This window comes from Petromyzon marinus, chromosome 41, assembly GCF_048934315.1.
Source record: "Petromyzon marinus isolate PM22_M1 ecotype Great Lakes invasive population chromosome 41, UKy_Petmar_22M1.pri1.0, whole genome shotgun sequence".
NCBI lineage: Eukaryota > Metazoa > Chordata > Hyperoartia > Petromyzontiformes > Petromyzontidae > Petromyzon > Petromyzon marinus.
In genome coordinates this window covers 4,533,309-4,559,093 of record NC_133707.1, presented here as the reverse complement: position 1 = coordinate 4,559,093, position 25,785 = coordinate 4,533,309, and the positions used below count along the sequence as shown (strand labels likewise).

The following is a 25,785-nucleotide window of genomic DNA, read 5'->3' as shown; positions in this document are numbered from 1 at the left end:
ACGTGTGCGCTCATCTACGAAAGTTAAATCCTATTATACGAATCGTACGACATTTATATTAACCGCCATGCACGCATTACGTGAGAACCCTATACGGGAAAAAAAAAACACACGCGCAGCTTAGATAAATAAACTAAAAGGGACCAAGTGTGGCAGTGGAATGATATTATTGCCTTAGAATCCTTTCCACCAAGCAAAAGCATACCGGTGATTATGAACATCATACGAAGGTAAACTTTGCTGTGCGCTTACCTGCGTTTGTCCGAATTCACGTAGGACCGAGTCATTATCGAATTCTTCCCAAAAGCGCGACCGCGCCACCAGCTGCCATTCAACAATCGTACGATCGCAGCCACAGTCGGAACGGTTGCTCACTCCGCGATGAATCGCAGGCGTGGGTAGGGCCCGGCGGAGGTGGCGTGCGAGCATATATATGCACGTTAGCACGTGCGTGTGGTGGGAAAGGGGTTAATGTTCCATCGCCGAGCCAAGTGGAGCCGCGCGGGCGGGCGGGCGGAGGGGCAGCTTCTCCGCTCGACGTTTCCTCGAAAGCAAAGGGAGGGGAGGCGCGCCGCTGACGTCACGCGGCGTAAGCGTAGACGCGCAAGCACGTGCGCGGCACGGGCCGCAGACGAGGACGGAGCGGTAGATCCTGGAGCGCAAGCGGGTTCTCCCCCCTCCCCCCCCCCCACCGCTGTACTACCCCCCACGTTGGGGGGGGGGGGGGGCATGGTTCATCCGCTCGCCGTTCCGCTCCAAGGCGAGGGCGGCACTCGAACAGTCGCCCTTGCACAACGCACCGTCAGCGTTTCGCGGCGCGCCGACGGAACAACACGGGGGGATGTTTGCGCGTTTTTTTGAGGAATTATATTGTTTTCGGTGTTTCTTTCAGCGCTTAAGTTGGGTAATTTTGCCGACGACTGCAAAACGGAGGAGCAGAAAATAAAAAAGTGTCAAGATTTTCCATAGGAGAGGCACCTTTATATACGCCAAGAAGGCAGTGGGGGGAGGGGGTTGCCACCTGTCCTGATTTTTCCAGAATCGTGCAGGTGGGTCTCCAGGGGAATCTGAAAATCTAAGTCTTGCCCTGACATTAAAAGCCGCCGTTTGTCAGTTGCATAATAATAACAATGACACTGCAACCACTCAACACAATGCCTTTAACATCCAGTTGTCCCTTCTGCCGGTATCGATATCCTTATTCCTCCGATGTCCCGTTGTCTTTATCTCAGTGGTGGTAATCCTACGCAGCACTTTGGTGGTCAAGGAGGTTGGGGAGGAGGGAAGGTCTCCGAGCACTGCCATGGCGATTCGTAACCACGCACGATTGCCATGGAATAATTGCCGGGGAGAAGTTGCCAGGAGACGCGGCAAGGCGGCGCCTGAAGACCTCGCAGAGCGACGCTACGGCGCGGCCAGCCCGATTATCCGGGCCTCACACGTCTCGTGCTGAAGTGAGAAAACCACAGGCTCCCCCCACCCCTCACCATCCCCCACCGCTTGAAGGTCCTTCAGCGTGCGTAGATGCGCATCGGTGAACGAGGCGCGTCTCCCGTACGTTTCGGCCAATGCCGAGCCTTGTGTTTCGCGATGGCGGGGAAGATCAATCATGGGAGGCATCGGTCACTGCCGGCCGTGCACGCTCCAGTCCGTGCGAGTCCAGCCCTGGCGTGCGGAGCGGCAGAATCACATCATTGACAAGTTACGTCATTTACGGTCGTCACGGTAACGACCCGATCGGCACGGGCTGAGAAGCTTTGCAAGGACTTGCGACAAGCATTGAACTAAACATGCTTAAAATAAACTCTCATCGTTTCAATACACCGGGTGGCAATACGTAGCTTGAAAGTCAAGATGGACTGTTATATAAAATAATGTATTTTAATATTATATTTAGTCTCTCTACGTGCCATATCCTCGTATCAATAAGAAAACCAATGCAATATTTCACAATTCTTCGCTATCAACGCTGGCAGAACCGACAGCTTTGTCGTCTTCTGCCTGCTAACGGAGAATTAAAAAAAAAACGCTTTTGTCCGCGAATTGTGCAGCACGACGCTGTCGAGGCAAAGGCTCCCCCCCGCCCAACCCGAACCACCACCCCCCTACCACGTTTAACCGTGCGCGGCTGCATCGATTCCCCGCGTCCGCAGCTGCAGCCGCCCCACCGCAGCCCCTGCAGCAGAGCACAGCCGCCCTCCCCCGGCACGGGCAGCCATTTTGTTGCAGCTCTCAGTGACAGCTCAGCCACTGCAGCTGTTGCCACCATTTTCTCTTTTCCCTTTCAGCGGAATGACACGATTTGTCGGCCGGCCCATCTAATGTGAGCGAGCGCACCTTTCTCCTCTCTCTCTCTCTGCCTGTTGACCTTCCCTCATTTCCCCTCCCTCCCACGTACAGCTAGCCGCCGCCAGCGGCGTCCCCTGATCTCAGCGGCGGGCGTAGCCGTGCCCCTGCTCGCCGTCTCTCGGACTCGCGCCCGCACTGGACGAGCCGGGCTCGCGCTTACGACGCATGCACGGGTTGCTGCAGCAAGTACCGAGCACAGGGCCAACACCCCCCCAACCACCACCACCCCCCGCTGAGCTCCTAATCCCAGACTATTTTGGATAAAAACCCGCCGAAGCCGGCGGCGTATTCCAACGCCTGCGCCGTGCGTCGGGACGGTCGGATACAAAATCCGCACGTGTGTATATATATATGTCACGCGGGCGCCGTCGCGCCTTGCGGAATCACGCATCAAAACGCTCTCCTCCGTGTGCGCGTCGTTTGAAAGAGCGGTCCAGAAGCAGAGTGCTTTTCGCATAAGAGGACTCGAGTTCGTGCGTGCGGTTGTAAGCGAGATACACTCCCCCCCCCCCCCCCCCACAGTGCGCAGCACACTGGGAACAATGGGCTCTGGGTCGATAAAATTGCAAGGCTAAAAAGAGGGGCCACGATAAAATATGCATTGCAAGTAATACCCCACAAATAGCAGCCGGTTGATAAGTGTTATAAAGAAAACGTTTGTTCCCAAGCCACATGCCGCATTGTACGTTCGTGCACAATGCTCACGTCGTGCGAAAGTTGCCACCTCAGACAGAACAACACCAGGACAGATAATGGGAAGAGGATGAGAGGAGCGCTGCACGTGGATGCGTCATGGCGTATCATTATTACGTGACCGAAATAGAAACAAAAAGTGACTTATCATGTCAATGGAAGGCTTTAAAGAGATTGCACAGGGCAGTGGGGAAGCTACCTCAAAGAGAAAGGGCGATCCTGGGAAAACCAGAACAGGTGGCAACCCTACGCTGTTGCTGCCGTTTAATTCTGACCGGTGCGTAAGCACATTTAAGCGCTCTCATAGACATGGTAATGATGCCGCGTTGTCCGAGTGCACTCGGGTGGACTCGAGCGGGTTGGTGACCATCAGCTTACCCAGGCCCTCTCCATGCCTCCCTATCGTACAGCCATGCTCTGATCTATAAACACATTACACTCTGATCTAGCCAGTGCGCAAATTATTCAACGTGCTGTCGCCTATTATAACAACAAAAAATCCCTCCTTTTAAGGCAGTGTTGTTGACGAATACGTTAACTGTTTATTTTTATTCATCAACTACACCTTCAGTTGTGTAGCTTAGCGATTAGCCGTTCAGAATTTTAGGCCTTTGGGGCCTTTGCTCTGCAACCCGAGATGTAAACAAAGATCCTCTCTGCAAACATCAACGGCTGCCACCCGACAACCCTCGTGGTCACGGCGGAGCACGACCGTGTTGTTCACACGATCCCGCGGTGCCAACCTTGGGGTGGCGGGGAACGACAGCGCACGCACGGTGCCAGTTCGGCCACGTGCCACGTCCACGGCAAATAAAAACACCACACAGCGCCGACGGTGCCCGACGGCTCCACCAAGAGAACGGCCGAACCTCGAGATACGTCCGTGCGATCTTACCGATGATGGTATTAGAAGCATGGACAACAGATGCGTGGATGGAATTAATAATCAAATAGAATCCTGATTTTATGAATGGCTTTCATAACGGACGGTGAAATGTTGTACGGAAAGGAAATTAACGCCCAACACGTGCACACGGACCAAGCGAGAGCCACGGCACAAGGGGCTGCCTTGCGTGCGTGCGGCAAAACCCGCGCAAGGCAGGGCCAACGCGACGGCCCGAACCTGCAGTTGTGATGCACGACAGACGGTGACGCGCGCCGCTGCAGAGGCCCGTATCTGCTAAGCAGGCTTTAAGCCGCGCTGCAATGACGGCGACGTCACTGCTGCTGCCTTCTGCAAAATGACAAAGCTGTTGCCATACTCGGTGCAAACGCTCGCGCTAAAATCAAACGGCGAGGGTGGAGGGAGGGGGCAGGACGCGTTGCGAGGAGGGATAATAATGGCTGACGAATGGAACCGGAGAGAGGAAAGGCAGCCGAGGAAGGGAATGCGATCGAGAGGAGGACCCGCCACGGAGAGGGAGCGGGTGATATCGGCTCGCGGAGCAGGAGCGAGATGGAAAACGTCCTAGAAATACGGCGACGGCTATGGAAGGAATTCAAGTAGCAGTCAATGGTTTACGATTAATATCATAATTGCTAATGTGCCTAGTCCCATGAAGTCATCACGAATAACCACATTTGTCCAGGCCCTTCCCATGCTTCCCATCGGAGAGAATTGCTCTGATCTATCAAGTGCGCAAATGATTCAATGTGCCGTCGCCTATTCTAAAAAAAAAAATCCTTTCATAAAACGCGACAAAAACGAGCACAAAGCTATAAAACGCAGGAGGCTTCTCTACAAAACGGGACTAAAATTTGTTCAAGAAGTACGAACTGCTGTGCGCGGACGCGAGTGGCCAGGTTGGGCAGAGAACTTGTGCCCCCCCCCCCCCCAGCGCTGGGGGGGGGGGTGGGCACGTTGCCCTGCACCCAGGAGGAATGCGGAACCCATGCCGGCTTTAAAACCCACAACCGGCAAGCTTTCCTTGTTGTTATTTCAGCAGTCACACGCACGATACGCACAAACGCAGAGAGAGAGACCCAGAGCAATCACGAACCAAGACAGGAGTCGAACTTAAGTATTTTGCGTTGAATAACAGCTAGGCTTCGGCAAGGTAAAAGGTAAAAACAACGAGCCTACCTTTACCCTATCTTTTACCTTACCACAATACAATCACTCTACCCTACCTTTTACCCTTCAGCAGGTAAGGTAAAAGGTCAAAAGCAACGAGCCTACCTTTACCCTACCTTTTACCCTTACCCCATACAAATTACCCGATTACAGGGCAATTACTGGTCTACCACACATGAAAAAGGTTTATAACAGGTAAATGCTAGGTAGAGCGCTTTATTCATATAAAATACTCTCGATTATTCCAATTTTACACGCTTTCTTTAAACTCACTCTGTTTTTGTTGCCGTTGTTGTCTCCTCAAATCTTGTAACTCAATTTTAACCCACTTCCCAATGTGGTTTCGACTGCAAACTTGGTATACTTATGTCTTACTGATGACAATACTACATTCTATCATTAAAAATACAATTATTTTTAAACAGATTTTTCATGTTATGTTTCGGCTTGGGTCTAATTGTCCACTGTCAACTGACCTTGGCTGTAATTGGCCACGGTCCCTTATGTTGTGGCAAGCTTCGGGGCCACTACCTGGAGTCGTGGGAGTTCTGCTATTACTTGTACGGTACATTTCATTAAAGCGTGTTTTTAAAAAAGTAAAAAAAAAATATTACTTATTAAATGGAGGCCACGGACTGCGCCACGGAGCTTTTAGCGGTAAACAAGGCACCGTATTTACCGGGTAATGCTTAGCGCTACCTTTACCCTCCCGGGTAATTCTTCCGAGCTACCTTTACCCTACCCTTTACCTTTTACCCCTTGGCGTGTCGACACCGTTACCCTTTACCTTCACCCTTTAACCCGGTAAAAAAGGTAAATTACCTTACCTTGCCGAGGCCTAATCGCAGCAGCCTGACGTGAAATGAAATGCTTCGCTTTAAAAATGGAGGGATCCACTTTTTATTTATTGCTAACGCTTCACAGCGGGTAAACACCGCGAGATGAAATGCGCCGTATGCACAGGTGCCCTGCAGGGATTGGCCAAACGAGCAGACGCAGATGAAACCGCTCCATCAGTAATGGTGCCGCAGCAGAGGAAGGAAAAAAACATCATCACACACAACACGGTGATCACAACAAAAGCGACCGAAATATAAAAACCGCCGCTGCTGCTGCAAATATCGTACAAAGCCCCCCCGGGTCCCGGCGTTCAGCACTTCTTGCCTTACCCTGAACGCGCTGGCGCTAACCGCGCGGACGGCGACAGTGCGCGGCGATCCGCTCCGCACCACGCAGCGGAGTCACGCGAGCGCTGCGCTGAGCATGAGGAGCGAAAGGGCAAACGAGCGAGCGAGCGTTGCCTTCCTCCTCCTAGCGACGCAAAACGTCTCCTCCACCCGGCATCCCACCCCGACGTCGCCACCTCCGTCTTCATCGTTCGCTCGGCGACCACGGCTCGACTGCGAGAGTGCGGCGGGGTGACATGGCCCGAGCGGTGATGGGACGCGGACGGCAGAGGAGGGGCCAGCGCGGAGCCACGTGGACGCCGGCACGTGGTGGCGTCGCGCGCCGCCGCTGCCCCGGCCGGAGCTAGCCGTGTGAACGAGCGCCGCGTTGGCGCACGTGGCCGGTTGAGGCCGCTCGATTCGCACGGGGCGCGATCGCCCCCCCCGTCGCTACCGCCTCCGCGCCACCGGCAGCGGGTGGCCGCCACATCTCCACGTTTCCCTGGAGCTGCCCCCCCCCCAAACTTTGTCGAGTGGGCGCAAGCGCCGAGAGCTTTAAACGTGACGGGCACGCGTGTGCGTGCCAAAAAAAAAACCAAAGCGCTATTTTTAAACGCGGACGCCATTACCGGTACACCGCATGAGTTGAAAGGAGTCAAGTAGAAGTCAAGTTCGGCGGGTTTGATTTGTCGCACTTGCATTACCACATTTGCAAATAAATCCCCGTGCATTCCGTTCGAATCCCAGGGAGAGCATCGCCACCGTGAGAAAAGTGACAAACGAAATCGTTAATTGAGAACACCGCGACGACGCTTGCAAAGCACCCCGTCGTGCATTTCGCATGCTTGGTGCATGCGAAATGCACGACCGAATTCAATGGCTCAACACGGTTCGTGCAAAGACATAGGGGTGCTTGTGCCTCACATGCACGAGGCGTGCATGCCTTAACGGCTGGACTGCTAAACCTTTGCACCGCAGCGCTGCTTTAGAACAGCTGGTGTGGCAAGGCTTGCAGTTCGCCGTGGTGGTGGTTGTTGCGAGATAACTCGGCCCTCCTCTTCCTCCACCATGGCTCGTGCTCCCTCCACCCTCCCTCACCGCCCCCTCCCCACACCCGCCGCCGACTCCCTTCAACAGCAGCCATTTTGTTTGACCGCAGAGCTGAGCGCAGCCTCCATTTTCTGTCTCTTGCTCCTAATCAATCAATCTCCTCTCCTGGCTTACACCCACACACGCGTGCATACAAACACGCACGCTGCCAGCCATGCAGCAAGGAGGGCCCATGCATGCAACAGTCCGGTGTTATTCTGGTTTTTATCAACGTAGTTATTCATGTTTATGCCAGAGCTATTTCTTCATAGTTTTATTAAAACAAAGTGTTTAGTTGTGTCTGTGAAGGAGGCAAAGCAGACTATAGCTTTGGTTTGACCTTTAAAACCCAATAAGAGCCACAATTTCACATTACGAATTTGTCCGGCCCGAGCTTGTAAGTATAGAAAGTAATGTTTCCAAATAAGTCTGCCAAGTTTTTATCGCGCTGAGTGTCAGGAAGGATACGAACGAGTCATTTCAGACTAATGAATTGCAAATACAGGCAGCTGATGACACTTAGGTGTAGGAGAAAAAGAAAAGAAACCGATAAATTTTGACCATTTTGAGAGCGAAGGAATCATTTTAACTGCAGACGTTTTGCTCTCACGCATAAGCGAATGTCGACGAAATTAAGGGCGTTAAATATATGTATTATAAATGAAGGGCGCTATATATTTTATAAATGAAGGAGGCTATATGTATTTTTATTAAAGAGGCGCGCGCGCACCGTGGCTGAAATGCGCGCCGCCAAGTTATACCAACTCATCACATTCCGAGCGGCACCTACGTCACCGCCGCAAGGCATTGTGGGACGCGTGTTTGCAAACACGGGCACGTGGGCCGCATGAGCGCCTCGCCAAGGACCAGCTCCTGTGTGCGCACGCTCGCAATCACGCGCCCGAGCGTGCAAGCGCCCTCAACTCGGTTGGGGCAAGAAGTTGACAAACACAAAACGTTGCATCGCACGACTTGCGTGACACGCACCGGGAAAACCCTGTACGTGTGCCGTTCCTTTAATGTTTGTTAGCAGGCAGAATTGAAATTGTGCCCGTGTTATTTGCATGATAATTATTTAGGCGATAATTTCTTCAACTCCGACACGCCGCCGCTTTCATTCGAGTGCAATTCCACGGTCCTCTCGGTGGAGCCTACGTCACCGCTAATCCGACGGGAATTGTGTTTTTAAAGTGCCGGCACGGGAGGGTAATTTAACAGGCGGCGCTAAACCGCGCCGCTCGCTCACAGCGTTGGTGTCGCACCTCCACAAATGCGCCAGCGTGGGGGGGAGGCGGGGGCTCTGTGGGACTCTGCGAAGACAAAAGGGGGTCTGGAAGTCTGGATCACAGTCTTCCCAACTGCAATCTTCGTACGAGTGCCTGGCCTCACACCACCGACTCCGCGTGGCAAAGGGGGATGCCACAGGTTCCACTACAATCTCTAAAAGCAAACACAGGCGGCTCCTTCCATCGTAAGGTTGTGAGGAGCGTATATACACGACCCAATAAGAACACATTCGAATTTAATCGGAGGCTTTTAACAATCAGTCAAACCAAGGTAACGTGCCAACGTTGGCATGTGGGTGGAACCGTTGGGCCAACGATGGCCCAACGCTCCATGTTTGCTGGGAAATACGTCTCCTTCACACATCTGTATATCCGCCTCAAAATGAAAAGTCTTTTACTTTGCACAAACCATTAACGCCCTTCTGGGAGTGCATAATTTTAGTCGCATTGATTAAGTACAAGAAAAGCTCTGGACAGGTTTCGACACAGCATCTCATCAGCAGCCAGTCTTGCTCGAATCAACGCTTGCAAACTGCAAGATGTTATTCGAGGCAAGGACCCTTCTATCAACGTGTGCCACACAACCCACTCATTTAACGAAGCGGACAAACAAGTCAACGGTAAACAGCTTGAAAAACAAGACTCCGTGAAAACTCGCACCGGTGTGACATCGCAAATGCAATCACGACCGCCGGTAACGGTCACGAGCGGCGGTCTTACCAGAGATCCCCGAGCAACGCTTCCCCACCCCGCCAGCGCAGCCCCTGCCTCTCCTCCACAGTGACTGGCCCCCCATCCTCCTCTACACTGTGACCTTGCCTTCTCGTCATCCTCCTGCTCATCCTCACAGTGATGTACCCCTCTCCGAAACAGTGAACCGCACTCTCCACCACCTCCTCAGTGAAATGCCCCTCTCCTCACAATGACATGCTATCTTCACCTCCTCAGTAATCCGCACTCTCTTCTCTTCCACCCTCCTTACATTGGCATGCCCCATTATCATCAGTGACCGGCCTCCATCTCGCGGTTCCGATTAAACATCAAAGAATGTATATATGGTCAAATAAGAGACAAAGTGTGATTAGGCCTGTCAAAACATTTACAACGGCGCTGTTAACGCGTCGGACGGACAGTGCGACGATCCGTCTGTCGCCGCTGTTGACGCCCGAGAGACGGGTTTCCCAAAAAACTCCTGGAAGCTCCCCCCAAAAGGGTCGATTAAATGCAAAGTTGCGGCGCTCAACAAATTCGAAGGCGGCCAAACTCCCACCAGAAGTCTCGCGCTCAACCACGTGGACGCGCTCACGTACCACACACGCTTGTTACGCGCTTGCGCAGACCCGGGGGTTTGTAAACACCGTCACCACGTGCGCGGGCGCCACGTGCCGCAGACCACGTGTCCGTGGCCACACGGCGCCGGAACCCTGCGCCGGACCCCGACCGCGCCGGCTGCACCAAACATGCCGAGTCCACTGGAGAGCCGCTCTACATTCGGTTACACGTGCCCGTCGACATTGCCACTTCCAACCGTCGTGCGTTTTTCGTCATTCTTTCGCCCCGTCCGCATAGACATAACCAATGACTCAAAGAGGAAGTAACGTTGCCTCCAGTTAAACTCCAATGCGGAGGAGCCAACTAAGACACCTGAGCTTTGAGCTTTCGCCACGGTGTAGCCAGGTTCTAGACATGCAGTCGTTCGTGTCCCAGGTCCAGAGTTGAAACGAAACCAACCGTGACGGGCGGCCCTGCCGGCCGCGTGTCACGACCCCCCCCCCCTTCCAAAAAACTCCAGGTGTAGCATCTGTCGGGCAGGTAATCAAGCGATAATAAAAGCAAGACGTCCCACCGCCACCTTCTTAATCCTTGCTGCCCCACCACCGGAACAAATGAGGTTTAAGCAATTGCGATTTCGGGTGAAGCTTTCAAAAGCGCGCTACTCGGCACCTGTAAAACACAGCGGGGCAGTGCCAGGTTGAAAGGGGTGGGCCCGGAGCCCCCTTAATTAGACCCCTGTGCCTCTAAGCAGGAAAAGAAGATCTCTGCTTCGCTTGACCACGTTTGTTCGGAGTATGAAGACACGTTGAGCTTTGACGCTGTTATCAAAGTTCGGGCCTATCTGGTTAAGAGCACAGCACGAACTGCGACTAGTTCTGTCCTAGGCTGGCCCTTCCACAAACCAGCAGCGCAAGAGGCTTGGGGAACGTAAAGGTGCGGCGCTTGCTCGCGAACCTGTGCGAGGAAAGAAGCAGAAAGAAGTAAAAAGAGAAGTGTTGTGGCCTGCAGTGTGGTGACAAACTGGGCGATTGAGCGGGAGGGCGAGTTAGTCCGTCAGCGAGCAGGTGATTGAGCGGGCGAGCAGGGGGCGAACAAGCAGCGTGGACGAGACGTAACAGTAAGTGTCTGGTAGTCGCGAGTCCTCAACAGGGGTGGGGGAATGCACGAAGGTCAATGTGGTGTTTACCGTAGGTTAGATTGTCGTCCCCACGCCGTTCGGCAACAACTACACCACTGTCCACAACAAAATAACCATCAAGAGGAAACACGCGATGGTCAACTCACGAAAGGAGGTGCAGGATTATCACCTGGAGTTGGGTTTTGACATCGCAATCTGACATTTTAGAACCTGTTAACCATCAATACAAGATGGGAATGGAGGCAGTGAAACCTCCAGCTTCGAAGAGGAAAAATCCAGGCAGGAAGGGAAATCTTCTAGCGCGGTCGCCCAAATCTCGCGCACGTGAGTTTTTCTCGCGTGCGCGCGCGGCTCGATGCCGGAGACACGGGCGGGTGACACCAGCCTCCCCCCCCCTCCCCAAAGGGGTAGCGGCAGCGCCAGTGTCCACCCAGCAAATGCATAAACGCACATGACCAAACACACCGTCATGTGACACACACGCACCGTCACGTGACACGTGCACCAAACACGCCGCCACGTGACATACAGGAACCAAACACACCGCCACGTGACACACGTGCCAAACACTGCCACGTGACACTCAACACGCTGCCACGTGATACGCAACACTGTCATGTGACATGGGCACCAAACACACCGTCACGTGACACACACACACACACCAAAACACACTACCACGTGACACGTGCCAAGCACTGCCACATGACACGCGCACCAAACACACCGTCACGTGACACACACACACCAAAACACACTACCACGTGACACGTGCCAAGCACTGCCACATGACACACGCACCAAACACACCGTCACGTGACACGTGCACCAAACATTCACACGACACACGCACACACACACTCATGACGTCTATACACGACCGCGTGACACTAAACCTAAACATTCATCCTATAAGGCTTTTAAGAAGATCTGGAGGCCCGAGGCACGCCAACTCGTGCGTACGTACACGGGAGGCTGATATGGCACGTCGACGCGCAATCGTTTCTCTTGCTCCCCCACCCAATCGCCCCCCCCCCTCCTCCTATCCACTCTGCCTGGACAATAACAGCAAGGGCCTGCTGTCAGGTGTAAGGGAGTTGACTGGGCACGACACGCACACGAAAGCACACGCACAAACACACGTGCGAATGTTGCGATTTTTATGATGTGCTACATTCGCCCGAACCTGGAGTAGGGGCAGGAGGATGGAGAGAAGGAGCAGGGCTGCTGCCAATTACATTTTCCTAGAAAAACCTCAGCCTTTGTTTGCTGCCTAATATCTAACTCTCCCCTACAGAATCATTAAAGGGGGTAGGCGGGTGGGGCCAGGTTGTCTTTCTTGAACCAAACAAATATTTCTTACTCACCGCCCACAACCCCCCCCCCCCCTCTGCTCCCCCACACTACACGTTCCTCTGTACAGCACAAAGAGGGGCTTGCATATTCATGCAACTGCAATCAGCTTCAGTTTTAGCTCAGCCCCCCCCCCTGCCCCACCCATCGCCCTCCCTCCCACCACCGCCGTCCGCTTGCCCCTGCCCAGCCCCCACAAACAACAAATAAATCTCTTCTTCCATACGAGCCCACACCTCCTTGTGGCCTCAACACGGAGGACCTCCCGCCATCCAGAGAGCACCCCATTCACATTCACCAGGTGTTAGAATAAGAGGCACCGACAAACACTCCCACTGTGCTCAGCAGTCTCTTGAAACACCGACAGGGTTCATATTCGAAACGTCGTGAGAATTTTTTATTTTTTTTATTGTTTTATATATATTTTGTTATTTTGTTGTTTCTCTTCAACGTGACTTTACCGAAAAAACTAAGAATATGAATTACTGCAGTCACGAAAGCTTTAAATCAAAATTTAAAAACCGACAGGGTTTCTTGCGATTCGGAGCCGACACCTCCTGAACGCGTTTATAAACACGTCTTCCTTTAAATGTATAAAATAGCCAGGCTGCCCCCTCCCCCGCCCCCAACCAGCCTCGGCTCCCTTCTCACAAGCGACGGCGTCCATCCCGAGATGCGATAGCAAAGGAGGAGCGGCGAAGCGATAACTGGGCTTAACAAAGTTTGCACGTCCCCCCCCCCACCCCCCCCCCAATGACCTCTCGGCATCCGTGCATCACGACCAAATAAACGCCGTTACGGGTCGGATAAAACACGATCCCTTGGGCGACGGCGACGCATGTATGAATTAGTGATGCGCGAATCGCAAGCATCCTACAGCCGTACTCATTGGCGCGGACGCAAGTTAAACAGGAACCAGCGCGGGGTTTCTGCGCCGTTCCGAAACGCTGCTTTGAAAAAGACGAGAATTAATCCCCATTATTATTGCCTTCCAGTTATCAAAACCCGAGGCTCATACCTCAGGGTCAGCCAAATTAAATATTAATCTGACCATGGTGACCTTTTGAACCCAAGAGCAATCGCATTTACACTCCCAAGGCAGTGGAAAACAAAGCAATGGCAGTTGGATTGTAAAGAAAAGACAAGCAGAGCTCCCCCCCCCCACCCCCCCCCACTAAAAACCAGTGCTGGCCCCCTTGCGCTTTTGCGTTAAATCTCGCACAGGGCGAGACACCGAGGTGCGCCCTGCGCAGCGCTGCGGGGAACACGTGAACCTCGCCGCCGGGTAGCCACAAAACGCACGCACAGGGGACTTCAGCGGGTGACAGCACGCGCACGTCACTCACGCGACGGCGCTCGGCGCCTCTGGACAATTCCCTTTAAGAGCAAGCTTTAAAGCACCAGGAACGCCGTTCGGACGGCTCGGATGACGTTGGGCGAGGCCATTATTACGCCGATTCTGCGTTAAACAATTTCACAATTTGCCCCTTCAGTAAAACGGCAGCCACCGGCGGGAATGTGGAGAAGAGCGCGCCAGCCGGTGCCGTCCCCTCGCCCCGAGGTTCACTTCCACGAGGCTCAGCTCCTCTCGGCACTTCCCGCTCGTTGCGCAAGTGCCGTTCCGGCAAGGAGCTGGAACCACGTGCGCCAGCGAGCGAGCGCAAGGAGCGCTGACGAAACTTTTGCGGCGCGGGCACGCGTGGTGCGGAAGCCATCGAGAAAGTGGGTTACCGGCACACCTCTTGCGATAGCACGGGGGTCATAATAAACTTGCAGTACGACCTAGCAGCCAGCCAAGCGCCGTGGGTTTGTGGCATTCACACACCGCGGTGGCGGCTCACACGATGGTCAAACGTCGCGCCTTGAACCGAGCGTACGCGCGTGGAGTCGCAACCCATCAGAGTTGGAAACGGATGGCACCGGCTCAAATTGATAGGAGCATATAAAAAGCACGCTCAAAACATCTGTGCAAACATCAGCAGCTGTCAGATAAGTGGCAAATGACAAACACTCGGCGGGGGGGGGGAGGCAGGGTTAGGAAAAACATATTCAAGGCGACCAAGCGTCACAAACTGCAACCCTGGATGCCGCAGGCTGAGAAAGTGTCCCACAAAACCAACACTCTTGCGGCCTCAACTTGTCACTCAAATGTCACACGAATTCAACTGTCACAATGCCCACATTATGTCATACCGCGCACATCCAAAAGTGCCACACAAACCACGCCATGCTGCCCCGACCAAAAATGTGCCAACAAAGACAAAACTGTGAAAAACTAAACCTGGGCAGCATCGCGACTTTAAAATCCCCAACGAGAGCCGACGTTACATTGCTGGCTCGCGCTTGCACGGCAGTTCACACCAAGAGCGCAGAGCGGTTCGCAGAGCTCCTCCCGGCAGCCGCCGCGGTGGTCATTTCGATAGAGAACTGGAATTCACTGCCCACGCGGCCCATCTCTCCTCGCCAAATGAGACTTTCCACTGCTCGACGAGAGCGGAATAATCCCACCCGACACAATCAACTGTCCTGCAGTGCAGCCCCGACTCGGTCAGCCATGTTGGAATGCATTTTTCTCAACACAAAGGCTCCCACAAGCAAAAAAAACCGATCCCCTCGCCCAGCAGTGGAGACGAGACTGTGGCGGCGGCCGGTCGCGACTCTTTTGTCGAACGATGACGAAAACGGCAGGAAAGAATTCCCCCCCCCCCCCCGCCACTTACTTTTGCGCGACGCCGCCTCATGTCAGGATCTTCGGCGCGGCCGCCTCCTTCTCGCTCGCTCCTCCGCGCACCTCTCCTCCCGTGGCCTCTCTCTCCGTTTTACTCTCCGTCTCTTCGCTTCTTTCTCTCTCTTCTCAGCTCCCCCCCCCCCCACTACTCTCTCTCTCTCTCTGCCCCTGCTCTCCCGTCAGTGCTAGAAAGCAGCCATCTTACTTCCCCCCCCCCCCGTCTCCGAGCCGGTCGCACAGTGCGCGCGTTCCCTCTCTCGCGGCGGGCGTTACGCGCGCGAGGTGACGCACGCACGCTCGCGCGCGTGCACCCCAGAGCTGTCCACAACTAGCCGCGTAGTCCGCAAGCAGTAGTGGCAGCAGCAGCGGCAGCAGCAGGCCCCCTTCGCAATTTATTCTCGACGCATTCCACGGTCGCGGCGTGCACTCACGACGAGTACTCGCATTTGCATGCGAGCGGCCGGGGCCGGCTCCGACGACTACGTATTTCCAGGATATTCGGTTCGCTCAGAGCCCAACAACTCGTGGCTACACCAGCACCCTGCTCTCGCTCTGCCCGCGCCTGCTAAACTGCAAATTACCCTGCCTCGACAGCCCAGGCTCCGTCTCTGCCCGAAACCTTTTTTAGGAAACAAAGGAGGTGGCTGCCGACTGCCCCCCACCCACCCTACAATCCCCCTCTATTCCCCCCCCCCTTCCCCCTCCTCAGTCAAACCCTCCATATAACCCACACCGCAAGCCGACCCTCCCCCCACCCCCAGGCACAGATCCCTCCACCCCTAACCCCACACCCAACCCGCGCACCATCCCCCAAAACCCCAATCCACACAACCCCCAGGCGCAGTGCTGGGGATAAGACCTGCCACGGATCACATGCGAGGCACATGGATGCTAAAGACAAAATCGTGACTTGTTGTTTAAAGGGGACGCCCCTCAATCTCCCGGCACCGACGTTCGCTCCCGCGAGTTAATCGCACCCCCCCCATCCCCAACCAATGTCCCAATCGAAAAACACAAAATGCTCAACTCTGCGGAACATTGTTCTTTAAACAAGGAGCAGAATTCACCTCAAATGTGTGATCATTATTATCCCTAGGGAGGATGAATACTTACAACAGTACACAAAAAACGCCAAACAATTAACTGTCCCCCCGCTGTATCTCCTACACAGCAGGTACTACCCCCAGTAAACACGGAGCATTATGGAGCCCGTGCCTCTCTATGCTGGCCAAACGTAGCCGGTGTCTCTCCAGGAGTGGTGGTTTGGAATCGGGAGCTAAACAAGCAAAGACAGAAGTAGTAAGAGAAGACTCACGGCCTCTCTCTCTCCAAGCGGCGAGCTTGAAGGGCTCAATCCACTCAATGACAAGCGACACGCGAGTCAGTGCCTACGCTGAGCTCAGCGGATATTTCGGTCCGACAAAATTTAGCTGAGAAAAAGACCCTCGGTGACATCACTGGCCAAGAGGCCGCCTTTGACGGGAGGCGTGGGAAGCAGCAGACCACATGCGCGCATGTCCCGTACCAGGTCTGTTTCACAGGCAAAGAGAGAGATCCCCCCCGTGTAGCCTTCACAGGCTCTTGGGGCGAGTGTTGTGAGCGAGTAGCACCTATGAAGGCCGGCACGGCGCAGGAGGGGGTGGCCAGCACCATCCCTGGTCGCCTTTGTCTCCCCAGTGGTGATGTTTTACACACCGCACCAGGTACTCGTGATGCTGAAGGCCCACCTTCACAAACACCTCTGAAACATGCGTATTGCTGAAATTCTCCGTAGGCCCATTATGCAATTCATCACCTTTCTATGAGACTCACCCCTTTAAAAACCGCATCGCTGATAGAGCCGTGCTCAACAGGATCAGGACTGACTCGTCTGTTTTGCCTCGAGCAGAGGGCTGGAAATGCTGAAGAGAGCTCCGTAAAAAGGGTTGTCTGGTCGTCTTTGCAAAGGAATCGCGAGACTTATTAAATGTCGGGCCAAGCTTAAGGGTTGCCACCCGGGGACAGGCGCCGCACGCTTGCTTCCGCGAGCGCTGCTCGACCCACGAAGCAACAAGCACGCGGCAACAGCTCATTCATCAGCGGGAGTGCCCGGGCACGTGGTACCGCACTCCCAATGCCAAACGCGCGGACCAATCGCGCGCAAGCCGCCCGCCGAAGTGCGCTTGATACCAACATACGTCGGCGGTGCACCCGCTCGCTCTCCAGGTGAAGCGAAAGTGTTCGCAGGCTGATAAATGAATTCCGTTTTTTCAGAGGAATTTTATATCCACAACTTGCCGAGCTGGAGCGCGTTCGCCGCCTGTCCCGGATGCATGCAGTCCGAGCCCAGCGGACACCCTGGTTAACACCCCGGGTGAATTAACCATAAATGCTGCAATGTAGTGGACGTAAAGTTTCGGTCTTGCAATTACATTTGAACAGAAATTTGCAAAATGTCAAAATTACGTGCCAAACTCCCTAAGGTCACTAATTTGGTAAAGCCACATTGCAACATCGCCTCCTACTGTGAAACTACTATAAGCTATACCCGTCTGTGAAGCGTAGTGCCTTCGTGAAAACCCTGCACTATAACAATGGCGCGAAGAACAAAGATGTACTCGTGATTATTCTTCCATGAATTTAAAACATCTTGTGCGGCACTGCCATTGACCAAATGCACCAAAGTCCCAACACATACACACCATGCGTGATAAAATCCGGATTTTGTATGCCGTAGGCAAAGGGGATACACGCTCCCACAACCCAATCCCCCCCCCAAGCCCCTCACCCCACTGCTGTGGGGATGGCCCATAACTCAAGACATCACATATGAATCCCAAATGACATATAGCCTACACAGACTGTTGGGAAAAGTGATATTAAAGAGCACCTATGAAGGCCAATACAACGCACGAGTCGGTGAGTGGTCAGCACCACGCCCGGCCACCTTTGTCTCCCCAGTGCTGATGTATTTTACACACCGCACCAGAAACCCACGAAAGGCTGAGTCGATCCAGGGAAGGCCCGGGACCAGTTCAGCTATTCGTCAATGGTGTTGGCCGTGATCGGGAACCGAACTCAAAGTTGCGCAGCGCGCTAACCGCTACACCCGTCGCTCCCCAAGCGCGCGCACGCAACACACGCACACGTGCCGTGTTTATGATGATGGAGCGAGGTTGCGGTCTGGCTTTCTGTAGTTTATATCTATGCAGTGCCTAGGCTATAGCTCAGAAAACCAACAAACCGTGACACAAAGCAAACAAGGGCGTTGATTATACGAGTAATCAACTAACACATGGTGATAACGTCATTCATCCAGCAAAAGATCAGTCCCAAAAAAAAAATTCAAGAGGGTGATGCATTGGGGATGTCGAGCCAATTCTCATGCAAGTGAATCGAAGTAAACGGTCAAATTGGAGCCCTGCAATAGGCCAACTGTCTTGCAAGAGGGTATTTGACCTCCTCTTTCACACTGGCAATATGTATTGGAAGAGGTAGAAGTACCAACATTTACGCCACCACACGCCAACTACCGATGGACTGACTCACTGATTCTCAAGATGCAGAGGTTGTAACAATCAAAGCTTTGCGCAGATGGATTAAAACATCAATTGCTGTACTACTTCCTCTCCATATTGCAGTCCAAGCACACACCACCCTCGTATTTCCAGGCCATCACCTATTCAAGTACCAACCAAAGCCCAAACCTGCTTAGCTTCTAAAATCTGACAAGGAGGAGCATGTTTATAATTACTTGGTAGTTAGGCCAATCATAGTGTATAAACATTACAATCATAATCTCTGTGCAGGCACGCGAGTTGAAATACATCTGCTGTAATTTCCGCTTTTTTTTGTTTTCTCCATAAATATTTTTGCCATTAGATGTTGATGCACGGTGTTATATAAATTACAAATATTAAAAATCACTCCATGAACCCAACATCGGCATGCTACTCTCACACCCCGCCTTGATGTCGTTTCATCTTGGATTGGTTCAAACTACTCTAGCTAAATATTGCCAAAACAGAATTCCTTATTGGCAAAACAGGCACTCAGACGATTATTCAAACAAATAACCTGACACCAATCTCCTGCCTGGATCCCTGTTCTGACGAACATTCTGTCACCAAATATCCGCAGAGACACGCAAACTGCAAAAGGGAGTTCACATGTTTTCTTGCCAACGACAACCACCTACCCATCATCAATTAAGACCTCAAGAATGTACCTCCCCCGCTCACTCAAGTTCTGATCCCCCTTCTGGGATCGCGCTGCCACCATCCTAGAATCTCACCCAGAATCGGAAGAATGCCGGCAAATAGAATGGAACAAACGTGGACGTCCACAAACACCTCAATCGAAACCCAAACATCCCACTCCTCCTGGCTTTGACATTATTCCTAGATGACGCTGGAGCAACCATCAACCGCATAAGAACATAAATAGGCCAACGTGCACATCTTCTTCATCAATGTAAAATTTGGACACTCCTACCTCTCTCTCTCCTCTCATCTGACTCAACTCCCTTCCACACGCTCTTCATTCCTCCACCCACTCATCTCCCTCTCTCGTCCAGGAGTCGGCAACAAAGATCAGCAATGCATGTGAATACGAGACGGTCCTTAAAGAGTCACATGTGGCTCAAAAGCCGCATGTTGCCAAACCCTGCTCTCCATTCCCTTCTACGTATTGTCCGTCCAGCAACTCAGGGCTTTCTAACGAAACCTTTGCTCAGAGGGAGGTCGCTCATTCTCTTTTGCTGCCCCCATAAGCTGGAACTCACTTTCTCCAGCCATCTGTGCCGTTGGCTCCCTGCTGTGATTCAGGTCTGGGCTAAAGACATTCCTTTCTCCTCACGCCTTTGACTGACTGCCTCTATTCAATAAATGCCCACCGTTCCTCTGCAGCATCTCAAGATATGGTCACATTTATAAGTTGCACAAATCCAAATTGTATCGTATTACAATGTATGGCCCTTTGTCAATCCTCTGCGAGATTAAGGTTTCCCTATGCCTTGTTGGTTACGGGGGTTGTTTGACCTTACTTCACCATGCTGGTTAGTGCGGGTAAAGAGGGCGCCCAGGAGGTCAGATATCACGTGCCAGTAACGTTAGCCGTGGTTAGGAATGAACGGAGCTCGCAGAGTTCATTGCACAGTGCGCGCCAACACAACGTGCCACCGCTCTGTTCCAAACTGTATTAAATATCAGTCAAGATGGAACAAAATAGCCGGATTAAACAAACTAAAAATTATCTCCAAAGACGCAAGTCCTCCCGGAAACTTCAGCCTCATTAACGTATTCTCTGGTTTGTAAGTCACGCTTTAAGTCTCTGTATTTTAAAGCAAAGGTCGCGGGTGCAACTTTTAAGCCATGTAACACGCAGTCTTCCGGAAGCTTTAATCAAGGTGTTCAAATTACTTTTCTGGAACACGGTTCCTTCATAGCATAGCGATACGTGACCACCTAGATGACGGAAGAAGCCAACGGCCGTCCAGAATCATCTACCAGAAGACATATCTGCCCCAAATAAAAGCGGCATATTCATAAATCATGTTCCAGAAAACTGCTCTCCAAAGCAATACTGTATTCTCCCGATTAAAAGATAGTATTTGGTGGTATCCACAGGCGTATGCAGCCAACCGTGCTACTTGAAAGGTGTGGGTGAAGAATTAAACACAAAAAGCAGTTCTAATCAAAGGTGCGGGGGAAGGACAACAAAACGTAAAACGTAGTTCTAAAGAAATAAGTTACCTTTGTAATTCGGAGAAGACGGTATATGCATATACACACGTAAATCATGTCCCATTGTAAGGTAGTGTTCATTTACGAATGTGGCGAGCGTATTCATGCTTAAAACTCCAAGGGTAAGTTACGTCAACCCGCTTTGCGCACGCGGAGCGCCCACGGGTCACAGCAAAGGCACGCGCGCAGAGGGGTCGGGGGGGGGGCTGACTGACGAGGACCAGCCACCCCAACTCTCACCTGTGAGCAGCGTCAGCCAGTCGCGCTTGTGAGCCGCACGCAACCTGCCTGGTCCTGCTCGTCTCCCGCACAGCTCCGGCCTCTGCAACCACAGACTGGAACAAAACAAAAAAGCTTCATTTCTGATTGCGTTTAACCGAGAGCGTGTGCGTTTTTTTTTAACCAGATCCTATCCAACTCGTAACGTTTTACTGTCGTGCGCGTGCTGGGTCACAGTGGCAAAGCCTGCGCGATAATTAAGGAGTTTTATCCAGAAATGTTTGATGTAACTCGTTGAACCTTGTACAGCGTGCAGAGGAGATGATTCTCATAATATTAAGACGTGATATAAATCCAGTTGTTATTTATCACCGAACTGCACCTGTAGAGTCAAGGTTCAGCTCCGCAATTTCTTGCTCGTGCCACTGCTGGTTACCGACAGCTCCCTGGTGGAAGCCATTGTGGCCTACTCTTCCACCACGTCCAGACGTATTGGATGTCCCGACACTTTCTCACTCGCGCAAATTACCAGATCTCATACCTCCATCTCCGGCTGTTACCGATTTACCCACCACATCGCCGGGTGGCATATCTTCGGCTGGCATATGCCAGTAATCCAGCACACCGTGAAGAAAACGCTTGGATAGCAGAGATTCGCGGCACTCCCAAACCTGCTGGGCCACGAGGTGGTAAGTACATTGCAGTACAGCAAGTGGGTTCATCAATTTGTTTGCGTCGGGCCGAGAAGTGATGTCCCCTCGGATACGCGGTGGGGTTTCTCCGGGTGTTACCGGACTCATCTCTCAAGACACTAAACACTCGTTTAAAGGAATCGGGCCAAACATCCTAGGGCAGGGTCCTCCTGGCAAACAGTCTTGGGACTCGGCAAGGCCTTCCTGGGTAAGTAAATGTTATTATTATTCAACTTATTATCATTAGGTTTCCCAGGGGTGAAAGGCAATGGAGGGTCACACAAAAAAATGTAACTGGTATTGCGTTAAAGTTTGTTGCCCTTCCCCTGCACCTCCGATAAGCAAGGTTGCCTACGTAGGGTGCGAAAGAAGTTCAACAAACATCGAACAAACATTCCATAGCTGCAAATCACACGTTTGGGTTTACAAACAGGAAAAATCGCTCCCCCCTACTGCGAAACACATAAGCCATTTTGTTGAGCTATAATGTGTGGCCAGGTCGCTTCTAAAGAAGAGCTATTATGAGCTCAATGGGTCTTACCATGGCAGGACCCTCCTGAAAATTAATCTCGCAACTCCGTGAGGCTCCGCCTGCAAGTTGCCGCGACAGTCATTTTTGTTTACGATACGATATTAACTTTCATAGTGACGATTACCACGTTAGTTTCCCATTACGATTGCAAATGCGTTTTTGCAAAACTTTGTTCGTGCAGGATTTTCGTTTTCTCGCGACAAGTTGTATTTGTTCCCATTGCTATTTCCGTCATTTGCTGCGTTTCATCCGTTTTTCCCATTTTGGGTGAGCCGAGGTGTACGCTTGCAAAATGAGCCTCTATCCCGGTCCCCAACGTTCTCACCCGGCTTACAAAACGATATATACAGGTAGTCCCCGACTTACGACGGAGATGCGTTACGACGACCCCATCGTAAGTCGAAAATATCGTAAGTCGGAGATGGCCTTGCCTACGCAGGCGTCTTAAAGAATGGTGATAATTTAGCAAAACAGGGAAATTTACAGTACCGTACTGTATAAACTATATACTGTATGTATTTTTTATTACAATACTGTATTGCACAGTAACATTTTAAGTAAAGAACAAGGTATACATTCTTAGCCTACCTATATGAACTGCAATTTCATAGAAAGTTTTTTTTTCAGGAAACAATCCTATCTGCGATTAAAAAAAAACTTTTAACATGCATTGACCGTATGTGTCGTATCGTGGTAACCCTAAAATTAAATCGCTAAAGCTACGTATCATACATGCACTGAACGTATCGTAACGTATCATATTCTACTGTGCTCACCAAGATTCTGTCCGTCGTGTGCATACTTGAACGATGTTAGGTTGCTGATGGCTACACATTAACTTAGTTGTCGGAAGAGGAGGATGGCGATGATAAAGTACAGTTATCGTACCTCGTACGCGCGAAATTAAATACAAATATTTTACAATGTTGTCATATCGCTATCGCCATCGTAAGATCGAAATATTGCAAGTCGGGGACTACCTGTATTTCAACTGGACAAATATCGTCGTATTCTTAGCTCTTTCGGTAAAGTCACGTTGAGCTAAGAATATGAATTAGCTAAGAATATGAATTACTGCAGTCACGAAAGCTTTAAATAAAAAAATATCGTCGTATCGCGCGATATAGCGTATATCGTAGAGGAAGTCTCACTGTTGAATTGTGGCGCAGCATCGCCCCCTGGTGGTATCCACACAACACAAAGACAAATATACCCCCCGCATAGCCTTGAACAGACCCCGTGGGGGGCAAATGTTATTTGCGAGCACCTATTAAAAACTCCACATGAAACGGGTGGGGTGGGAAACACCACGCACGGCCGCCTTTATCTCTCCCAGGTACAGCACTCGTTTAATGACCTAGGAGGGGCCCCCCAAATGCCCCCCCCTTGTTCAGATATTCGTCAGCGCGGACATCTCTAACCCCCCCCCCAAATTAAAGCGGCATATTCATAATCACATTCCGGAAGACTGTTCTCCAAAGCAACACTATTCTCCCGATTATAAAGACACTAAATTTTTTTTTTGGGGGGGGGGGGGTGGGGGGGCAAAACGACGCCAACATTTGGGGTACATCTTTTTGTACGCGTGTAGAAATTCTTTCACACACCGTACCGTATAGCCGACCGTGCTAATTGAACTCGCCGTGAGCTATAAACACTCCGCCACGTGTTTTTTTTACAGCATAGGCTAGGGCCGCAGGCCTGAGGATGGAAAGATAAAGCAGACAATGCCTCGCAACACGCGTTATCTCATATTCTTAGCTCTTTCGGTAAAGTCACGTTGAAGGGAAACAATAAAATATATATTTTAAAAAAGCATACATGTCAACCCATACCGGTTTACCTGTATTCCTGAACAGGGACAATTTTTATTTAAAGCTTTCGTGACTGCAGTAATTAATATTCTTAGTTCTTTCGGTAAAGTCACGTGACGACCGTTTGTGTTATGGTCGAAACGTCGTGAGATTTTTTATTATATATATTATTATTTTATTGTTTCCCTTCAACGTGACTTTACCGAAAGAACTAAGACTAGGGACAATTTTGTTTTCAGGTTCATAGGGCGTACAGCCGTTTCAATAGGGGGCAAACATTTTGTCGTCTGTTCGTGTTTTCTCCCTTGTGATGGGACTTTGTAGGATGAATGTTGAGATTTATAAGTGGGCACGGGGTGACCAATAAGGTCTGAACTGGTCTGTAGTAAGATAGGGCACTGATAAGGGGTTGACATGGTATGCAAAAGTATTCTTTACAAACACCATTGTGGGTTATTGGGAGTGCATAGTTCCAGAAGTCTCCACCGACGACGCTCGTGATTTTTTTTGGGCGCAAAACGGAACCATCAACGATGATCATCATCATCACCCAAGTCGCCCTTGAACCTCCTCCGCAGCCCGCAGTCTGCTGATGAGTCAGTGAATGTCGAAGTTTTGCTTGTGTTCAGGGCCGATGCCGTAATGTGTGCGGCTGTATGGGGCTCACATTGTACTACTCCTGGCTCTGCAGTGAGTGTGGAGTCTGTTGAATGTTCTCCCACAAGTTCTGCATAGGATTGTCCTCCGTTCTCCATACCAAAGTGTAAAAACAACTTCATAGCCAAACATCGAACCCATTGCGAGCTGACGAAATCGCCACGGTGGCTCGATGTCAACTACCTCGCCTGGTATACAGGAGGTCGTGGGTACGATCCAGACCCTGACGACTGCTGCTGTATATTTGGAGTTTACGTGTCTCTCATCATCATCACTGTGGCTATGAAATGTTAACTACCTCGCCTGGTATGCAGGAGGTTCGTGGGTACGACCCCGACCCTGACGCCTGCTGCTGTATATTTGGAGTTTGCAGTGCTTCTCATCATCACGGTGGCTATGAGATGTTAACTACCTCGCCTGGTATGCAGGAGGTTGTGGATTCGATCCCGACCCTGACGCCTGCTGCTGCTGTATATTTGAAGTTTGCGGTGTCTCTCTCACCGCAAACCCCCTCCACATTTAAAATCAACATCACGCGTCCAAGAGGAGTAATTAGGCTGCTCTAAATGTCCACGCGATGAGCCACAACTTCGCTGAGCTACCCTTTGTGGGCAAGGTCACCACCGTCTGGGAAATAAAACTGCTACATTTGCTCAATGGGCTTTACCTGGTAACATAGGGGAAAAATAAATTGTTTACCCACAAGTTACTCAATTGGCATTACAGTACAAAGACAACAGAATCAGCAACAACATCGCTTCAACCCGGGACCGCGAACACTTTTAACACCGCATGTGCCGTAAATAATAACAATAACCGATTGTAAATGTTGCGTATTTGATTGATCTCAAACAGACCGATGTTTGCTGTGCTAGTAACGAATTACGTGACAAACCTTCCAAAATTGTCCGTGTCGGGTGGTGGAGGGTTTAACGACACATTTATATATTTATACGCGCTCTTCCCCCCCCCCCCCAAATGAAACCCCCTGTATTAC

At 51.5% G+C, this 25,785-nt stretch overlaps 1 protein-coding gene across 5 annotated transcripts in view; it reads right to left on the bottom strand.

The window, feature by feature from the left end:
- Positions 1-25,785, bottom strand: part of LOC116950889 (uncharacterized) — a 58,625-nt gene that overhangs the window by 31,291 nt on the left and 1,549 nt on the right. The window contains exons 1-3 of one of the 5 annotated variants that reach the window (XM_032969033.2): positions 21,666-25,772; positions 21,115-21,209; positions 1,498-1,665 (exon numbers count right to left, since the gene is read on the bottom strand). In XM_032969033.2, coding sequence (XP_032824924.2) covers positions 1,498-1,620 — 123 coding nt within the window. In that variant the 5' untranslated portion in view covers positions 1,621-1,665; positions 21,115-21,209; positions 21,666-25,772. Of the gene's footprint in view, positions 1-1,497; positions 1,666-15,143; positions 15,798-21,114; positions 25,773-25,785 lie in introns of those variants that run through there. The other 4 variants (XM_032969031.2, XM_032969032.2, XM_076073253.1 and 1 more) reach the window with 4 other exon arrangements.